General features: G+C 39.0%; 1 protein-coding gene across 1 annotated transcript in view; it reads right to left on the minus strand.

The window, feature by feature from the left end:
• The window catches only part of EML5 (EMAP like 5), a 192,335-nt gene that overhangs the window by 45,803 nt on the left and 127,860 nt on the right, over positions 1–18,672 (minus strand). Inside the window, exons 22-27 of the mRNA XM_015144346.3 lie at positions 9,050–9,202; positions 8,213–8,344; positions 6,451–6,539; positions 5,068–5,244; positions 1,486–1,687; positions 675–801 (exon numbers count right to left, since the gene is read on the minus strand). Of these exons, the coding sequence (XP_014999832.2) occupies positions 675–801; positions 1,486–1,687; positions 5,068–5,244; positions 6,451–6,539; positions 8,213–8,344; positions 9,050–9,202 (880 nt within the window). The remainder of the gene's footprint in view (positions 1–674; positions 802–1,485; positions 1,688–5,067; positions 5,245–6,450; positions 6,540–8,212; positions 8,345–9,049; positions 9,203–18,672) is intronic.

An 18,672-nucleotide genomic window follows, 5' to 3' on the forward strand; every position in this document is an offset into this window, starting at 1 on the left:
GGCGCCAATCATAACTCACTGCAATCTCAACTTCCTGGGCTCAAGCAGTGCTCCTGCCTCAGCCTTCGAAGTAGCTGGGACTATAAACACACACCATTACACCTGGATTATTTTTATATTTCCATAGAGACAAGGTCTCACTACATCACCCAGGCTGATACCAAAAGGTATTTAAAGGCATACTTTAAATACCTTTCTAAGACATACTTTCTAAGAGGTGTTGTGAATTGTCTAAAGCAAGAATAACACTGTTACTTAGTTTGTGTAAATAAGCCACTTAAACAATAAATTCCCTTTTTTTTTTTTTTTTTTTTTTTTTTTGAGACGGAGTCTCGCTCTGTCGCCCAGGCTGGACTGCAGTGGCGCAATCTTGGTTCACTGCAAGCTCTGCCTCCTAGGTTCATGCCATTCTCCTGCCTCAGCCTCCTGAGTAGCTGGGACTACAGGCGCCCACCACCACGCCCAGCTAATTTGCTAATTTTTTTTGTATTTTTAGTAGAGACGAGGTTTCACCGAGTTAGCCAGGATGGTCTCGATCTCCTGACCTTGTGATCCGCCTGCCTCGGCCTCCCACAGTGCTGGGATTACAGGCGTGAGCCACTGTGCCCGGCCGATAAATTCCATTTTTAATGGCAATATCTTTTTCTTCATCTAATATTAAACTAAATTATTACCTTTCATCAGTTGAGGGTTCTTTTTGTTGTAAATGAGGCTTGATTCCAAACATTGGGCGAATATTTGTTGATAAGGCTCTGATGGTGTAACTGATTTCATTCTCCCTTGTAACATCACTGTCATAGCCTACAGTCAAAATACATGAGTTATTCTTTAAGCAATAACCAAGATCAATTATGATCTTATAAACTGGATACAAAGATGTTCAACAATATGAAATAAATTAAGTTGTTATAAGCAAATTATGAAGTAATATGCAACCAGAAAAAATGATGTAGAAGAATATTTAATTATATGTAATGATGTTTTCAAAGTATTATTAAGTAATAATAGCAGGTTAAAAAATAAGTTCAATACGTCCACACTTTTCTTAAAAAAATATTAGCTACATACATCTTAGGATATACCCCAAATGTTAAAAGAGGTGTTACCTCTGTGTGGTCAAATTATGGAGGCTGTGTTTAATTTTTATGGCAAAATACATTTTCTATAATGAACTGATATTACTGGTATATTAGAAGAAAATCAAAATTATTTTAAAATATGAGGTTTAATAATATAAAATTTACCTTAACAGTACTTATTTAAAATTTAGATATTCTTCATTTGTAGATAAATAACATCTAAGTCATAAATTCATGGCAACCTGTTGTTCTTGAGTCACAAAATGGATTTTGATGTTAAACAGACTAAAAACAGTAACACTACAATTATTCAAATATTATTATTACTTGTTATAACTTCTACAGCTTAAATAAGTTGTGCTAAATTTTCCCGATATTTTTGGTCAAGTATTATAAAATAACATACCCCCATCTTCTTCAGAATCAATGTCGGATTCTTCACTATCACAAGGCCTTTTTTCTCGATAGCCTTCCATCTCATTTGTCCACACCATTAAAGACATATCTGTACCTCCTAGGGTAACCAACATGCTATCATCATAAGTCCAGCGAACATTTGTGACATGTGTACTATGGGCCACATACCTCTTAAACTTTCCAAATTTCCCCTAAAGAGGAAGAAAATTCAAAAAATCTTTCTGAGAAATTTCATTAAATATTTCCATTATGATTTTGAATTTATTTTATTAATAAATAATTAAAAATTAATCATTTCAAGTGCAATGTGTTAAAAAAAATTGGAAAAAATACTGAAACTCAGCAGAATAAAAGATACCAAATTCCCAAACCTGTTAAGGACAAGATATAAAACCAGTAGTTTCACAAAATGCTAGTACCCCAGGCAAAATTCTTTAAAAAACCAACTTGGTATTCTGCATTAAAAGCATAAAAATGTTCTTGTATTTGACTCACCCATCTCCCTTTTAGGGATCTATGCTAAGAAAAATGCTATGTGTGTAAAAAAATACTTACCATGGTATTTACTTACAGTAGTGAAAACAATTAAATACCTTAGATGTTCAAAGTAATAGTTAATTACAATGTATATGGAATAGTGTATATATATTAAAGATAATGGTTAAGCAGATGTATTACTGTTGGAAATAGATGCAATAATTGAGAAAGGATACACATGCCTACGTACAGCATGAGTATGTTAACAAAAAGTAACTATCAATTGGTTTGGTACACGTCTATGTATATACTCACGTAAATATCTTTCATCTTAATTCATCAGTGCTTTTGTTTGTAAGCAATATACATAGAAATGTATTTTCCTTTTAAATAACAATAAAAGTTTAAGTTATAAATACTGGCAACTTTAAAATCTAGCATTACCAAGTTATATACATTTCAAATCAAAGCATCATAAAGCAGGTTTTCCATTAAAATCTTTTCAAAGGTGTTAAAATGAGAGATGTCTTATACAAAACACAGTGATAGCAAAATTTGTGAATTCCCTAGGAATGACGACTCTCTCTTTTTTTTTTTTTTTTTTTTGATACTGGAATGCAATGGCGTGATCTCGGCCCACCGTAACCTCCGCCTCCTGGTTCAAGTGATTCTCCTGCCTCAGCCTCCCAAGTAGCTGGGATTACAGGTATCCGCCACCGTGCCCAGCTAATTTTTTCTGTTTTTAATAGAGACGGGGTTTCACCATGTTGACTAGGCTGGTCTCGAACTCCTGACCTCAGGTGATCCACCTGCCTCAGCCTCCCAAAGTGCTGGGATTATAGGCGTGAGCCACTGCGCCTGGCAGGACTAATGACTCTTAATAAAAGTTGTGAGGGATCTGTCATCAAAGCATGGCAAGAAGGTAGTTTCTCTAAGACTGTGTGGTTCTTGCTACACTAAGGTGAAAAAATAATCTGTAGACCAATATCCCAGAACCTATTCCTTAGGGATCTACACCATCTGGAATGCTGGAAGTGACATTTCTGGCAAATATTTTGGAGGAACACATTGTTAACAACTAAGACCCTACCATTTATACGTATCTAAAACAGGAATCTGTGGAATATTTTCTTGGGTGTCTGAGTTTTCAATGAGAATTTTTAAACCCGTGTTTTCATTTCAATGCTGATCTAAAAATATTAATATGAGCACCAGAAAAATGATGTAGAAGAATATTTAATTACACGTAATGATGTTTTCAAAGTATTACTAAGTAATAACAACAGGTTAAAAAATAAGTTCAATATGACCACACTTAAGATCACCAGGAACTGAATACCACAATATGATTTCATGCCTTATTTCAAATTTATCTTTATGTTCATGGTGGTGCCAGAGTATAATATATAACTTAATTTGTGAATTAAGAAATAATTGCTGCCAGATACAGTGACTTGCGCCTGTAATCCCACCACTTTAGGATGCCGAGGCAGGAGGATCACTTAAGTTCAGGAGTTTGAGACCAGCATAGGCAACATCTGGAAACCCATCTCTACAAAAAAAAAAAAAAAATTTAATTAGCCAGGCATGGTGGCATGTGCCTGTGGTCACAGTTACTCAAGAGGCTGAGGTGGGAGGATAACTTGGGTCTGGGAGGTCAAGGCTGCAGTGAGCCATGATTGCGCCATTGCATTCCAGCCTGGGTGACAGAGAGAGAGACGTTGTCTAAAAAAAAAAGAGAAAGGAATGCATTGTATCTGGACTTGATATATAAAGTTTATTTCTGTGTTAAGCAAAAGCCTAATATTTTACAGTAGTTTAAACAGAGGGAAGTGATAAAAGAATTAAGTACTTGCACAGCACACAGTAGCATAGGTACGTAGAATGTCAAATAACCTGTTGGCCGGGCCCAGTGGCTCATGCCTGTAATCCCAGCACTTTGGGAGGTCGAAGTGGGGGAATCACAAGGTCAGGAGCTCGAGACCAGCCTGACCAACATGGTGAAACCCCATCTCTACTAAAAATACAAAAAAAATTAGCCGGGCATGGTGGTGCAAGCCTGTAATCCCAGTTACTCAGGGGGCTGAGGCAGGAGAATAGCTTGAATCCGGGAGGCAGAGGTTGCAGTGAGCTGAGATCGCGCCACTGCACTCCAGTCTGGCAACAAAGTGAGACTCCATCTCAAAAACAACAACAACAACAAAAATCTTAATATACATAAGCAGCAAGTAAATACCAATTTTAAGCAGAAAATCATTAACAAATGATGCTGATGATTTAAAATGCACATAAATTCTGCTACGAAAGCAGAAAAAAAAGAATCTGTATTATTTGGTTTCAACAAAAAAGTCATTCATTACATTAAATCAATGGTGTTTAATTTTACAAGCGTTAAGTATTTTCTATTTAATTGGTTAAAACAACTTGAAGTTTGAAGTTGTAACTATAAGGAGTTTATATTTACTGTTAATAGTATATATTTAATCAAAAATAGAAAAATTATTGAAGTTAATATTGGGGATAAAAGGAATGTCTCTCTCTCTCTTTTGACATAGGATTTTGCTTTGTCCCCCAGGCTGGTGTGCAACAACATGACCACAGCTCACTGTAGCCTCCAACTCCTGGGCTCAAGCAATTTTCCCACCTCAGCCTCCCGAGTAGCTAGGACTACCGGCATTACCACAATGCCTGGCTAATCTTTTTCTCTGTTTTGTAGAGAGGATGTCTTGCTATGCTGCCCAGGCTGGCCTGAAATGCCTGGCCTCAAGTGATCCTCCCACCTCAGGCTCCCAAAGTATTATGCTGGGATTATAGGCATGAACCTCTGTACCCAGCCAAGATGTTTCTTGTAAAAGGGATATTCATATTAGTCAATACTGAAAAACACTATAGGATATGATATATAACTTAAGGCATGGGATCATAAATTATAATACTTAAAAGCTATAGATATGAAACATAATTCTGAACCTTTGATATTACAACATTACGTATTACATATGTACAATTAATAACAATGAAGTGCTATGACAGGACATTACCTTAACCATTTCATAATTTATAATCATTAGGAAAGTTAAAGAAAAACACATACTTTAGTAGGATATCTAAATAACTTCACAAATCCCAAATCATCCCCAGTAGCTAGAACCATTTTGTCACTCGTGAGGCAAGAAGCAGTTACATCTGTAACTTCTCCAATTACTGGCCAAATTCCTTCACAGCATAAACCAAGTACACTTGTCCATGATGCCCAAGCAATTTTTTCTACCTAAGAAGGAAAAACAATGCTGTAAGTTTGGATTATCCAAACCTAAAATATTAACAACCAAAATGTAAACATTTTTCTTTGTAATTATGTGTGTCAAAAGTAAAATGAAAGTTTTAATACAAAAATAGTTAAATTATTAGTTGTCTTGGTTTTATAGCTCCCCAGAGCCTAATAGTTGCTGCAAAAAATTTTAACATAGCATTATTCAGAATATAATCATATATCCACTGTGTGTTCTAGATGCTAAGCATACAGTGTTAATAACAAAACTGTTTCTGACTTCAGGATAATCAAGTAAGATTCTTACAGTTCACATTTAAATTTCTAATAATGCATTATAAGTATGTTTTCCAACTAACCCTTAGAAGAAATTTAGAACTTTTACTTATGGTCCCTCCCTTCATTAAGCCACTTTCATGTTAAATTTGTTAAGCCTCTCTTCCTAGGTCAAGTTTAAAAAAAAAAAAAAAAAAAAAAAAAGGCTAATATTGTCAGGCACAAAATGCAACACAATTTTTCTTGTTTTGTTTTCTTTTTAAAAAAAAAAAAAACAAAAACAGTAATCTGCCAACAAACATCTTAGGCATATGGATTCCTAAGGACATGACAGATGTGCAGTACTCCAATCTCAGATGACACGTCACGTCTTCTATCTGCTATTTCACACTTCTTGTCTTTTGAGGAAAGTAACGGAGCATAGCTAGCCATACAAGTGATTTATTCCTTTTTTTTTTTAAATACAGGGTCTTACTTTGTCACCCATGCTGGAGTGTAGTGGCATGAACATGGCTCACTGCAGCCTCCATCTCCTAGGCTCAAGCAATCTTCCCACCTCAGCCTCCCAAGTAATTGGGACTATAGGCACATGCCACCACGCCCAACTAACTTTTTGTATTTTTTTGTAGAGATGGGGTTTCAACATGTTGCCCAGTCTGGTCTTGAACTCCTGAGCACAAGCAATCTGCCTGCCTCGACTTCCAAACTGCTGGGATTACAGGCATGAGCCACCATGCCCGCTAACTCCTTTTATTAATACAGTATTTCTTCCTTCACCCATGTATTCTGACTCAATAAACTCAAGAATATCCATTATTTTAATAATTTGAGAACAGATTTCATGTGTAACTAAACGATAGAAAGTAGGTATCAGTTTATTAGCCACTCTTATTCACATCAACAACACTACAAGCACCACTGCTGTCCTACCTCCACGCTGGGGATGGTTTGTTTTTTCCCTCTGGGAGCTTCAAAGAATAATTGTTCCTTAGCACCAGTGTTGACCTGTAAAAGCTTTCCTTAAAAAAAATTTTTAAAAATATTTACACATATAAAATACATATAAATATATATACCATCAGTATGATGTTTAAGTTTTATGGGAAAAAAATCAGCTTAAATATAAAACCTATTTTCTGCTGCAGTCAACATACAGTAAGAGCATTTTATTTTTGTAATTCCACATTATTAACTTTCCACATTATTAAGTAATTCCACATTATTAAGTAATTCATAAGTGGTTTCATTTTTGTATATGTATATACATAAAAATGATTTCTTTGGTTATGCATATGTAAAAAATTCCTAGAAACAAATGTTAAAATATTTTTTAAAGTGTAAGTATCGTTTAACTATACTTAGAAAAACTTTATGATGCTCAATTTATACAGCTGAATACATGAAACAATAACATCCTTAAAAAGAGAGCATTTAAAATACTTAACGTTTATCAAACATATTAAACTCAGTAATATGCCATGCATTCTGCTAAAATACAAAGATACTCATTAAGTTCTTTATGTTATATGATTATGACTCTTTTTAAAGAATATATTTCATATCAGACAATGAGAAAAATGACTTTAAAATCTTAATTAACATTTCTTGGCCAGGCGCGGTGGCTCAAGCCTGTAATCCCAGCACTTTGGGAGGCCGAGATGGGTGAATCACGAGGTCAGGAGATCGAGACCATCCTGGCGAACATGGTGAAACCCCGTCTCTACTAAAAAATACAAAAAACTAGCCGGGCGAGATGGTAGGCGCCTGTAATCCCAGTTACTTGGGAGGCTGAGGCAGGAGAATGGCGTAAACCCGGGAGGTGGAGCTTGCAGTGAGCTGAGATCTGGCCACTGCACTCCAGCCTGGGCGACAGAGCGAGACTCCGTCTCAAAAAAAAAAAATTTCTTTTTAAAAATGTATTACATTTTTTTTAGGAATGGGGTCTCACTCTGTTGCCCAGGCTGGTCTCAAACCCCTGGGCTCAAGCAGTCCTCCAGCCTTGGCCTCCCAAAGTACTGGGATTACAGGCATGAGCCACCATACCTGGCCAACATTTCTATAGTCTATTTATATCAAATTTATATAGCAGAGATCAATACATCATAACAATTTTTTTGCATAATATTTAAATTACTTTACAAATGAAACAACTAATCACTTACTGTACTATTATTTGAATGATATTAGGTGAAGTATTGAAAAGTGTAGGCTGGGTGCAGTGGCTCATGCCTATAATCCCAGAACTTTGGGATGCCAAGGTGGGAGGATTGCTTGAGTCCAGGAGTTCGGGACCAGCCTGGGCAATATAGTGAGACCCTGTCTCTACAAAAAATTTAAAAATTAGCCAGGCATGGTGGTGCATGCCTGTAGTCCCAGCTACTCAGGAGGCTGAGTTGGGAGGATCACTTAAGCCCAGGAGGTCAAGGGTGTAGTAAACTGTGATTGTACCACAGCACTCCAGCCTGGGTGACAGAATGAGGCCTGTCTCAAAAAAAGAAAAGAAAAAAGAAAAAGTCTCAACTCTATAGTGTTCATCTTCAGATGTAAAATAGTAAAAAATAATTTTGAGAATAATGGTTGCTTTCCCCAATTCTTTTAAACTCATCTGTTGAATCACTTTTCTGTTTCTCTAATATAGCTATACTAAATCAAATGAATTTTTTATCAAATATTAAGTTATTTAAAGTCTTACCTCTAATATCCCAATCAATATGGGTTATGTAACTGGTAGCTCCTTTGCATATTCCTACTCGTTTACTACTCATTACATTGTATATATCTATAAAGCTGTCATGGGATGCTACAGCAAGATATTTCCCAGAACCTATAATAGAAACATATTTGCTTGACATTTTCTATCTTTGGAAATACTTTTTTACACTCTGCAACTAGAGTTAATTTTCCTTTTCTTTATGGAGGAATCTTAGTTGTTTTATAATAAGAAGACAGACGTGTCAAATGACAAATGATAACATTTTTCAAGTATATTAAACTTAACAAAATACTTCTTTAGTGTAACAAATTAGTTCAGTGGGAAGCAAATGTCAAAAACTATGTATGATGTAGTTTTGATACTTTGTATTTAAAAAAACTCCCTCTAAATTTAGAAAAAAATGGAACTAAACCAACATAAGTAAATTTTGCCTTAACATTAGTAATTGCTGCATTACAGTAGGTTTGTAGTAGATAATGAATACATGGAAGTTAATGGAGTAAAATGAGTGCAATTTCAAAAGCATTAAGAATATAATGAAAACAGTTGTCCAGCCCCTTTTATGCCATAGATGAGGAAACAAAAGCTCAGAGAAGCATCCTGGCTCAAGTCACACAGAAAATTTAGTAACAGAATTGGCACTAAGACAGATATTTGCGCCAATCTAACAACAGGGCTTTTACCTCTTGCTACACTGCCTCCTCTAGTAAAAAAGTTAAGTTCTCAGATAATATAAGTTAATAAAAATTATACATGATACATTTATACACTGCCAGACCCAAGTTAATATGCGAATACAATTTCAATGGATCTTACCAGGTGAAAATCGAATATCTGAAATCATATCTTTTCTGTGATGAAAAGACACAAGATCCTCTAGAGTATCTGCATTTGCCATTAAGAAGCTTCCATCGTTGAGACCTACGGCTAAAGCTTTACCATCAGGAGAAAAACAGCAACACCTCCCACCTGAAAGAGAAAGAGTATATTAGGCAATTCCCCCCCCCTCTCTTTTTTTAAAGTATGGGCCAGGTGTGGTGGCTCATGCCTATAATCCAAGCACTCTGGGGAGCTGAGGCAGGAGGACTGCCTGAGGCCAGGAGGTTAAGACCAGCCTGGGCAACAGAGCAAGACCCCATCTCTACCAGCAGACAGAGTAGGGGAAGGGGCAAGGGGCAAAGGACAAGGGGCAAGGGGGAAGAGAGAAGAGGGAAGGGAAGACAGGTATGTAAGTAAATAAATAAATAGACAGGCATGGTGGCACACACCTGTAGTCCCATTTACTCAGGAAGCTGAGGCAGGAGGACTGTTTCAGCCCAGGAGGTTGAGGGTGCAGTGAACTATGATTGCATCACTGCACTCCAGCCTGGGTTACAGAGTGAGACCTTGCCTCAAAAAAAAAAAAAAAAAAAGTATTTGCTAAAAGAATCTATTATTTCAAAAAGGTTGCCTCTTTATTATGGCCTCAAATCAATATTAAAAAGGAGTCAAGAGATACAGATGAAAGTTTTCTATAGAAGTCAATGGTATGGAATTCTAAGCAGGAATGAAACTCATTTCTGAATACAACAAAAGCAAGCACTGATATTTACCTTAAAAGAAATTAAGTTGATGAAAACTAATGAGATTTTAATTAACATAAAAAGCCAATGATATACGTGGAAGTTTTCTGCAGAGTAGGTTTTACCTTTGCAGCTCCTTTCCAAAAAAAAACAAAAATCTAAGAAATAAGTCATCTTTATAAAAATGATTTTTTTTTTTTTTTTGAGATGGAATTTCCCTCTTGTTGCCTAGGCTGGAGTGCAATGGCGTGATCTCAGCTCACTGCAACTTCCGCCTCCTGGATTCAAGTGATTCTCCTGCCTCAGCCTCCCAAGTAGCTGGGATTACAGGCGTGTGCCACCAGGCCTGGCTACTTTTGTATTTTTAGTAGAAATGGGGTTTCACCATGTTGGTCAGGCTGGTCCCAAACTCCTGACCTCAGGTGAACCACCTGCCTCTGACTCCCAAAGTGCTGGGATTACAAGCGTGAGCCACAGCGCCTGGCCTATGAAACTATTTTTAAAAATCTGATAATAGGCCATTATTAATGGTAGGAAGATATATTTATCTATATAAGTTTCAGAACCATATATGAAATGATAATTTTATTATTAATGATAAAATTAATATCATTCATTAATGTCATTAATGATATTAACATTAATTAGTAAAAATAAGGTTTAGTGCTGCACTGATAAACACAAAAAAGACTTACCCTAACAGCAAGGGTTGCAGCAAACATATTCAAAAGCCCTAAGGATTTTGGTATCTTGTATGAAATCTGATGAGGAAAGGATGGGGTATATATCGAATGAAAAGTTATAGATTAAATTGAAAACAAGTAGTCATTTAATTATCAAGCATACATTGGAAATGAAGAAATCTAATATATGATTTCTCAGATTTGAGAGTCATGAGATGATGGTGACCTGGAGCAGGGTGGCAGCAGTGGAGGTGATAAGATTTGGATATATTTCAAAGACAGAGCTGGTAGAACTTTGACCAACTGGCTGTGGGGTGAAAGGCATCAAGGAGCATGGTTTTGCTTGAGTGGTGATGCCATTTACTGAGATGGGATAAACTAGAGGAGGAACCAGTGCTTAGTTCTGTACAAATTACGTTAAAGATGCCTATGAGAAGTTCAAGTGAAGACATGAAGGAGACAATTTAATATATGAATCCTTTTCAGGAGCTCAAGGGAGAAGAACAGATGAGATATAATATGGGACAGAGTCGCACACAGATAGTAGTTACAACCATAAACTGGTTAAGAGTTTGTTATTAATTGATTGCCTCTCAGTTCCAAATCCAGCCTTCTTTTTCCTGCTATGTGATCCTGAAACTGGATGCTGTAGTATGTTTTCTCTTGCTAGTTGACTTGAATTTTCCAGTAGATACACTGGAGGGACACTGCAAGGGCAAATCACAAGGAAAAGACTTCTTCCTTCTTACCATGTGCTGGAACTAGAGGGTCAATGGAGGATCCATCCTTCCCTTCCATGAGGTTAATTCCTCATTAGTCCTGTGGGTTGCAGCTGCTTGGAGCTGCTACTTCTGAGTTGCATATGAAAAATCTATTCAAACATTCTTACCTCCCTAAGCTTTTAGATTCATTCCTCTCCATCGGGTGTCAGCCCATGGGTGACACCCCTTAGAATCCTCTTTTATGCCTTTTAGTAGTTAACCACCTTTAATTAGTTAACATGTCGTATTAAATTTTCTGTTCAAATTATTGGGGGTAATTTCTGTCTCTTGACAGAATTGGTACTGAAGTGGTCTCCGGAGAGAGACCATCAAAGATCGATTGGCTTAGTTATGCCTTTGGGCTTGAGCACAGTGCTGGGCCCTTACCAACGGGAAATGGAATGCTAACAACCCAAGGTATACATTGGTATCACAATTAATCAAGTTATCTCCTGTTGTTGATTATGACAAAGTGTCTACTGAGGTAAGTGTCTACTGAGCTAAGCACCTTGGGAGCCCATGAGGCTGCTGCCCTTAGCATTACCATAGTGATGATGATAAGGACTGTGGTGTGCAATAGATTTTACTGACGGTGTGGAACATTTACAGAAAGAAGTAAAACTCGGGTGCTTAAACTATCAGCATGAGTTGTGGTCTCAATAGAGAATGCTTCCATGGCAAGTCTAAAACAATCTCTGGCATCTTAAATCCACAGGACTGATATTACTAAACATTAAACACAAATTTAATTGTGTGAGTTGCAAATTTACAATGTCAATTGAATTGACAGCCTCGCCAAGTTCTTTATATGAAAGTCAATGCATTAATTGGGCACTCTGAAACTTGGAATGGGGATATCTGGTTAGACTTAAATAAAGCTGAGAAACTCAAATTTCTGTGTTATTCTGAGTCTCACTTTCGAGTGCAAATAGCTTGCTTTCCCTGTGTCTGAGAAGTCTGACCTTCTGGGGCAGTTGCCCTGCAGGGAAATGCTCATCTTTCTGAAGAATTACCACAACCCCTCCTTTGCTGTCACTACTCATAACATGGGTCAAACTGCAGCATACTCTAGGACAGAGATCAGCAAACATTTTCTTAAAGAACAAAATAGTAAATATTTTCAACTTTGTGTGCCATATGGTCTCTGTCACAAATACTAAGCTCTGCTATGATAGTGTGAAAGCAGCCCTAGATGATACATAAATGAATGAGCATGGCTGTGATCCAATAAAACTTTATTTACAAAATCAGGAGGTGGGCTGGCTTTGACCCATGGGCTGACACCTCATGGAGAGGAATGAATCTAAAAGCTCAGGGAGGTAAGAATGTTTGAATAGATTTTTCATATGCAACCCGCACATCCATCCCCCAACTACATCCCCCAAGAAAGTCTAGAAAATAGTCCCTTCACTAATGCATTGAAAAACATATTATAGTCCCTTCACTAATGCATTGAAAAACATATTAAGGGCAGCATCTGCATCTCAAAAAGCTCTATGACTGTTCTCACACATAAGTCAGCAATGACCGTAGTACAAGTTTGTCCAACCTGCGGCCCATGGGTGGCATGCAGATCAGGATGGCTTTGAATATGACTCAACACAAATCCATAAGCTTTCTTAAAACATCATGAGATTTTTTTTGCGATTTTTAAAAACTCATCAGCTACCATTAGTGTTAGTGTATTTTATGTGTGGCCCAAGACAATTCTTCTTCCAATGTGACCCAGGGAAGCCAAAAGATTGGATACCCTTGCCACAGGAGATGTTGCCACTGACACAGCCTCCCTGATTTAACAGAGATAATCATGGAGAAGCAGAGGCCAAGTAGCAGCACTTAACCAACCCACCTCTGGATTGTAAAGGTAGATGCTTTTACAGAAAAGGACAGCAGGAATGTACTGATAATCACAATGTTTTAGCCTGTGGAGATTTCTGTTGATGGCTAATGAATCCAATAATACTCAAAGTGTATATGGTAAATAGCAATGCTCTATGGATCCTCTGGAAGCTACCAAAGGAGAATCATACGCAGAACTGTAGGACTTAAGAGCAAATCTATGTCCTCTTTATAGATAATTATTTTCCTTTTGAGAATCAGCTTCTTGCTTGCTACCGGCCCTTATTAGAGAGGAAATCCCTAACTACAGGGTATCAGGTAACTATGTGTCCTGAGCTTCCTATCATGAACTGAAAGTTACATGACTAACCAAGCCAGAGATTGGGTGTGCACAGCAGCAATGTATCAAATGGAAAAGACCAAACTTGAAAGATCTGGAAGTTACAAGTAATTTACATGAACAGGTGCTTCAAATTTCTTAAAAAAATTCTTGCTGCAATGCCTCTTTCCTCTCTCGGTCTATATCTGTGGCCTCATGGGTGTTCCTTATTATCAGTTCACTGAGGAAGAAAAAATTGTGAGTCAGACTTAAGTTTCTATTGATATGTTGGTACCTACTTGAAAGTATTACAGCCCCACTCAGGAGTGACCCCCCAAAAAACAGCATTGTAGGTAAAATCTCCCCATGGGCAGCACTTCAAGCAGTCTATTTGGTTTTCCACTTTGAAGTGAGAGATGATCGCATGTACAGATTTACACTGGTTCATTAGTAACGGCTAACTGAATGATAGGGACTTCGAAGAAACAGGAATAAAATATTGGAGGCTAGAAAATAGATGTGTGGATGAAATTCTCAGGGGACAGGCTATGAAGATTTTGTGTCCTAGAAAATACTCATCGAAGTATCCAATACAGAGGAGGCTCTCAATAATCAGATGAACAAAATGATACTCTCTGAGGATATCAGTCAGCCTCTTTTCCTAGCTACCTAGCACTTGCCCAGTGGGCTCTCAGAGTCTATGAGACTCAGGGCAAGGGCAGAGTCTATGATTGGGCTCAAAAATGTGGACTTCATGGCAAGGCTGATCTTGCTGTCACTACTGCTGAGTGTCTAATCTATTAACAGAAAAGACCAATGGAATCTCTGATATGACACCATTCCCCCAGGAAGACAAGCCAGCTAACTGATGGGATGCTAGTTACACTGGACCTCTTCCATTATGGAGGAGACAAAGGTTTACACTCAGTAGAATAGACATGAATTCTGGATTACTTTCCCTGCTCATAATGTTTCTACTAGCATCATCATCCATGGACACACAGGATGCCTTAACTATCATCATAATTCACTTCTATTGAATTATGATATTATCAGAATTAATCATAATGCTGATGTGAATTATGATTCACATCATAATTCAACTATCATCAGAATTCACACTTCTGACAAAGAAATTCACTTCATAGCAAAGAATGTGTAGCATTGGGCTTGTGCCCATGGAATTAACTGGTTTTATCACATACCCCCATTTCCCAAAGAAAGCTGCTGATAGAATGGCTAACTGAAGACTTATATATGGCACCATTTGGAAAACAATACCTCAAAAGACTAGGTATCTGTTTTACAGGATGCAGTATAAGCTCTGAATCATAAACCATTATACAGTGCTGTCTATCTCACAGCCAGAATTCAGGGGTCTGGAAATCAAAAGGTGAAACTGAGAGTGGCCCTTCTCACTATTATATCTAATAATCAATTTGTACAATTTTGTTTTGCATCCTGGTAACTCCGAACCCTATTGATTCAGAGCATTAGCTCCCAAGAGCAGGGGGAACGCTTCTACTAGGGGACTGAACAATAGTTCCATTGTATTGGAAGGTGAGACTGCCCCCTAGCCATGGTGGGCTCCTTATGTCACTAAACCAACAGGAAAAGAATGAAGTTATTACTCTTCTGGCTGGTGTGACTGATCCTGATTACAAAGTGGAATTGAGTTGCTGCTACATAATGAAAGCAAAGAGGGCTATGTCTGGAACCAAGAGGACTTGCTGTGACACCTCTTAGTCCCTCCATGACCAATGGTAAAGCTTAATGGAAAATGACAGCAACCAGGGGAAAAAGGGCATTTCTTCAGATGCTTCAGTAATGAAGGTTTGGGTTACTCCACCGGTTACATCATCACAACCACCTGGAGCTGTGGCTAAGGACAAGAACAATATGGAATGGTTAGCGCAAGAAAAAAGTCATAGATGTTAACTACAGCCTTATGACCAGTTGTAGAAATAAAGACTATACTAACTTTACATAAGTGTTATACGTATATCTTTATTTGTGTATATTAATTATTTTACTTTTCTCTCCTTTTTCTCCTTAATATTTTACACGAGTTTGTTGGAGGTTAACTTTAAATTTTGTGTTAAAAGAATATAAGACCATGACTAAATTTGAGAATAACTGATATAGTCAGCAATGTATACAATGACTGTTGGAACTGTATGTCTTCTCTCTTTAGGGGTAAGAACTACTTCGCTTGTACCAAGGGTAGCTGCATCTCTTTGGGTAGAAACATAAGGTTAGTTCTGTGATTGTACTGAAGTTCAAATGTATGTATAAAGGTTCTTGTGGATGCTGACTAGCCAGAGGGGAAGACTGTGCTGGTTATTAATTTATTGCATCTCACTTCCAAATCTACCACTTTGGGCCTCACAGACTTTTTTACCAGCTTGCCAGTAGAGGGAGCTGGAAAGACACTACAAGGCCAAAACAGAAGTGACTCCCTTCTTCCAGTGTGCTGTTTTACCAACAGAGCCAGGGCACTGGCATGAAGGGGGCCTGACAGCATTCACCACAGTGGCAGCCCCAACTGCCTCTTCCAGCAAGTTTCTCCACCATCACTGTAATGGCTCTAATGATTGAGCAGCAGTTTGCAGACTTCAGTAAGATTCTCTGGCAGTAGTCCTCACAGTTCAATGACTTTTGCTCTAGTTTAAGCTCTTCACCAAGCAGTGGTTCTGACCATTCAGCTCTGGCCTGCTGCCTCTGGCAAGCTTCTACTTCACCAAGTGACTGCTCTCACTGTTCCACTGAGGGCTGCACCCTCTGGCAAGCTTTTTTGCCACAAGCTCACTGAATGTTCTGGTGGCAGTTGAGTTTAAGCAAAGATTAACACAGTAAGTATCCTTTTAAATTCATAGTTGAGATTGTTGAAAAATAAGAAAAATATTCTAGTTACCAACAATAAAAGGGGAGCAGAAAACCAGAGCAAAAAAGCCACATTTGGAAGGGGAGGGGCCAAGAAGGCCAACTAGAAACAGTTGTGATCAGAGGCTCCCACCAAGAAGACTGAAAATGGCAAGAGAATCCTACACCGGCAGCTGAGGTATCCAGGTCCTCTCACTGAGACTGACAAGGTGGTCAGCATGATCCATGGAGAGTGAGGAAAAGCAGGGTGGAACTACAGCCCACGTGGGAGCCATGACAGCCCACCTGGGAGCTGCACGGGACAAGGGGAGCTCCCACTCCCAGCCAAGAGAGGCAGTGAGTGATTGTGCTATCCCGCACGGGAAACCACACTTTTTCCACGGATCTGTGCAACCTGTGAATCAGGAGATCCCCCTCGTGAGCCCACGCCACCAGTTCCTTGAGTCCCAAGCACAGAGCTGCACAGATTCGCAATGGCCACTTAGCTAGAGACTGTCTAAGACTACCAAGTTCCTGGGGCAAGAGGCGGCCATCATGACTTTGGCTGCCTGCTGCCTCAGAAGACTGAGCTCCCTGGGGGAGGGCAGCAGACATCACTGCAGCTCCAGTCTGCCATTTCTCCTCTGCAGGTGCCTGGGAAAATGGTCAGTTTAGACCCAGGAGGAATTCACCACAGTGCAGCACAGAGGCTGTGGCAGATGGTGGCCAGATTGCCTCTTTAGGTTGGACTCTGACCATACTCCCTCACTGGGTGGGGCCTCCCTGCAGGAATTTCAGCAACTCCAGCCAGAAGTTTGCAGACAGAACTCTAGTCTCCCAAGGACAGAGCTCCTGAGCACCATGGTCTCCATGGATCAGCAGACTTAGTCTTTCCCTCTGCCAACTGTGAGGAATCTGGGCAGTCAGGATGAGTGGGATTCCCCCCAGTGCAATGCACCCCCTCTGCCAAGGGGTAGTCAGAGTGCTTTCATTAAGTGGGTCCTGGATCTTGTGCCTCCTGACTGGGTGAGACCACCCCAACAGGGGTTGCTAGACACCTTATACAGGGGCGTTCCCACTGGTATCAGTTCAGTGACCCTCTGGGTCAAAGATCCCAGGGAAAGGAGCAGGCAGCCACCTTTACTGTTTTGCAGCCTCCACTGATGACACCTCTAGGTGTGGGAGGGACCCAGGCAAAGAAGGTCTGGAGCGGACCTCCAGCAAACCTCAACTGGAAGAGCAAGAGGGGCCTGACTGTTAAAAGAAAAACAGGCCAGGCATAGTGCCTCATGCCTGTAATTCCAGCACTTTTGGGAGGCCGAGGCAGGTGGATCTTGAGGTCAGGAGTTCAAGACCAGCCTGGCCAAGATGGTGAGACCCTGTCTCTACTAAAAACTACAAAAAAGTTAGCTGGGTGTGGTGGCAGGTACCTGTAATCCCAGCTACTTGGGAGGCTGAGGCAGAGAATTGCTTGAACCCAGGAGGTGGAGGTTGCAGTGTGCCAAGATCATGCCACTGCACCCCAGCCTGAGTGACAGAGCAAGACTCTGTCTCAAAAAAAAAAAAAAAAAAGAAAAGATAAAGAAAAAGAAAAACAAACAGCAATAACAAGAGCATTGACAAAAAAGCCCCTACAAAAACCCCATCCAAAGGTCAGTAGCCTCAAAGATTGAAGCTAGATAAACTAACAAAGATGAGACAGAATCAAAGAACAAAATGCTGAACACTCAAAAAGCCAGAGTGCCTCTTCTCCTCCAAATTAACACAACACCTCTCCAGCAAGGGCACAGAACTGGGCAAAAGCTGAGATGGATGAACTGACAGAAGCAGGCTTCAGAAGGTGGGTAATAATGAATTTTGCTGAGCTAAAGGAACATGTTCTAACCCAATGCAAAGAAGCTAAGAAACATGATAAAACATTACAGCAGCTGTTAACGAGAATAACCAGTTTAGAGAGGAACATAAATGACCTGATGGAGCTGAAAAACACAACCAAGAATGTTACAACACAACCACAAGTATCAATAACTGAACAGACCAAGCATAGGAAAGAATTTCAGAGCTTGAAGACTATCTTGCTGAAATTAAAACACACATACAAGATTAGAGGAAAAAAAAAAAAAGAAGGAAAAAGAATGAGCAAAACCTCTGAGAACTATGGGATTATGTAGAAAGACTGAACCTGTGACTGATTGGGGCACCCGAATAGAACAAAGTTGTAAAACATAATTCAGGATATCATCCAGGAGAACTTCTCCAATCTAACAAGCAGGCCAAAACTCAAATTCAGGAAATCCAGAGAATCCCAGTAAGATACTCCACAAGAAGATCAACCCCAAGATACATAATCATCAGATTCTCCAAGGTCAAAATGAAGGAAAAAAATGTTAAGGGCAGCCAGAGATAAAAGTCA

Source organism: Macaca mulatta, chromosome 7 (assembly GCF_049350105.2).
Source record: "Macaca mulatta isolate MMU2019108-1 chromosome 7, T2T-MMU8v2.0, whole genome shotgun sequence".
In the NCBI taxonomy this organism is placed as follows: Eukaryota; Metazoa; Chordata; class Mammalia; order Primates; family Cercopithecidae; genus Macaca; species Macaca mulatta.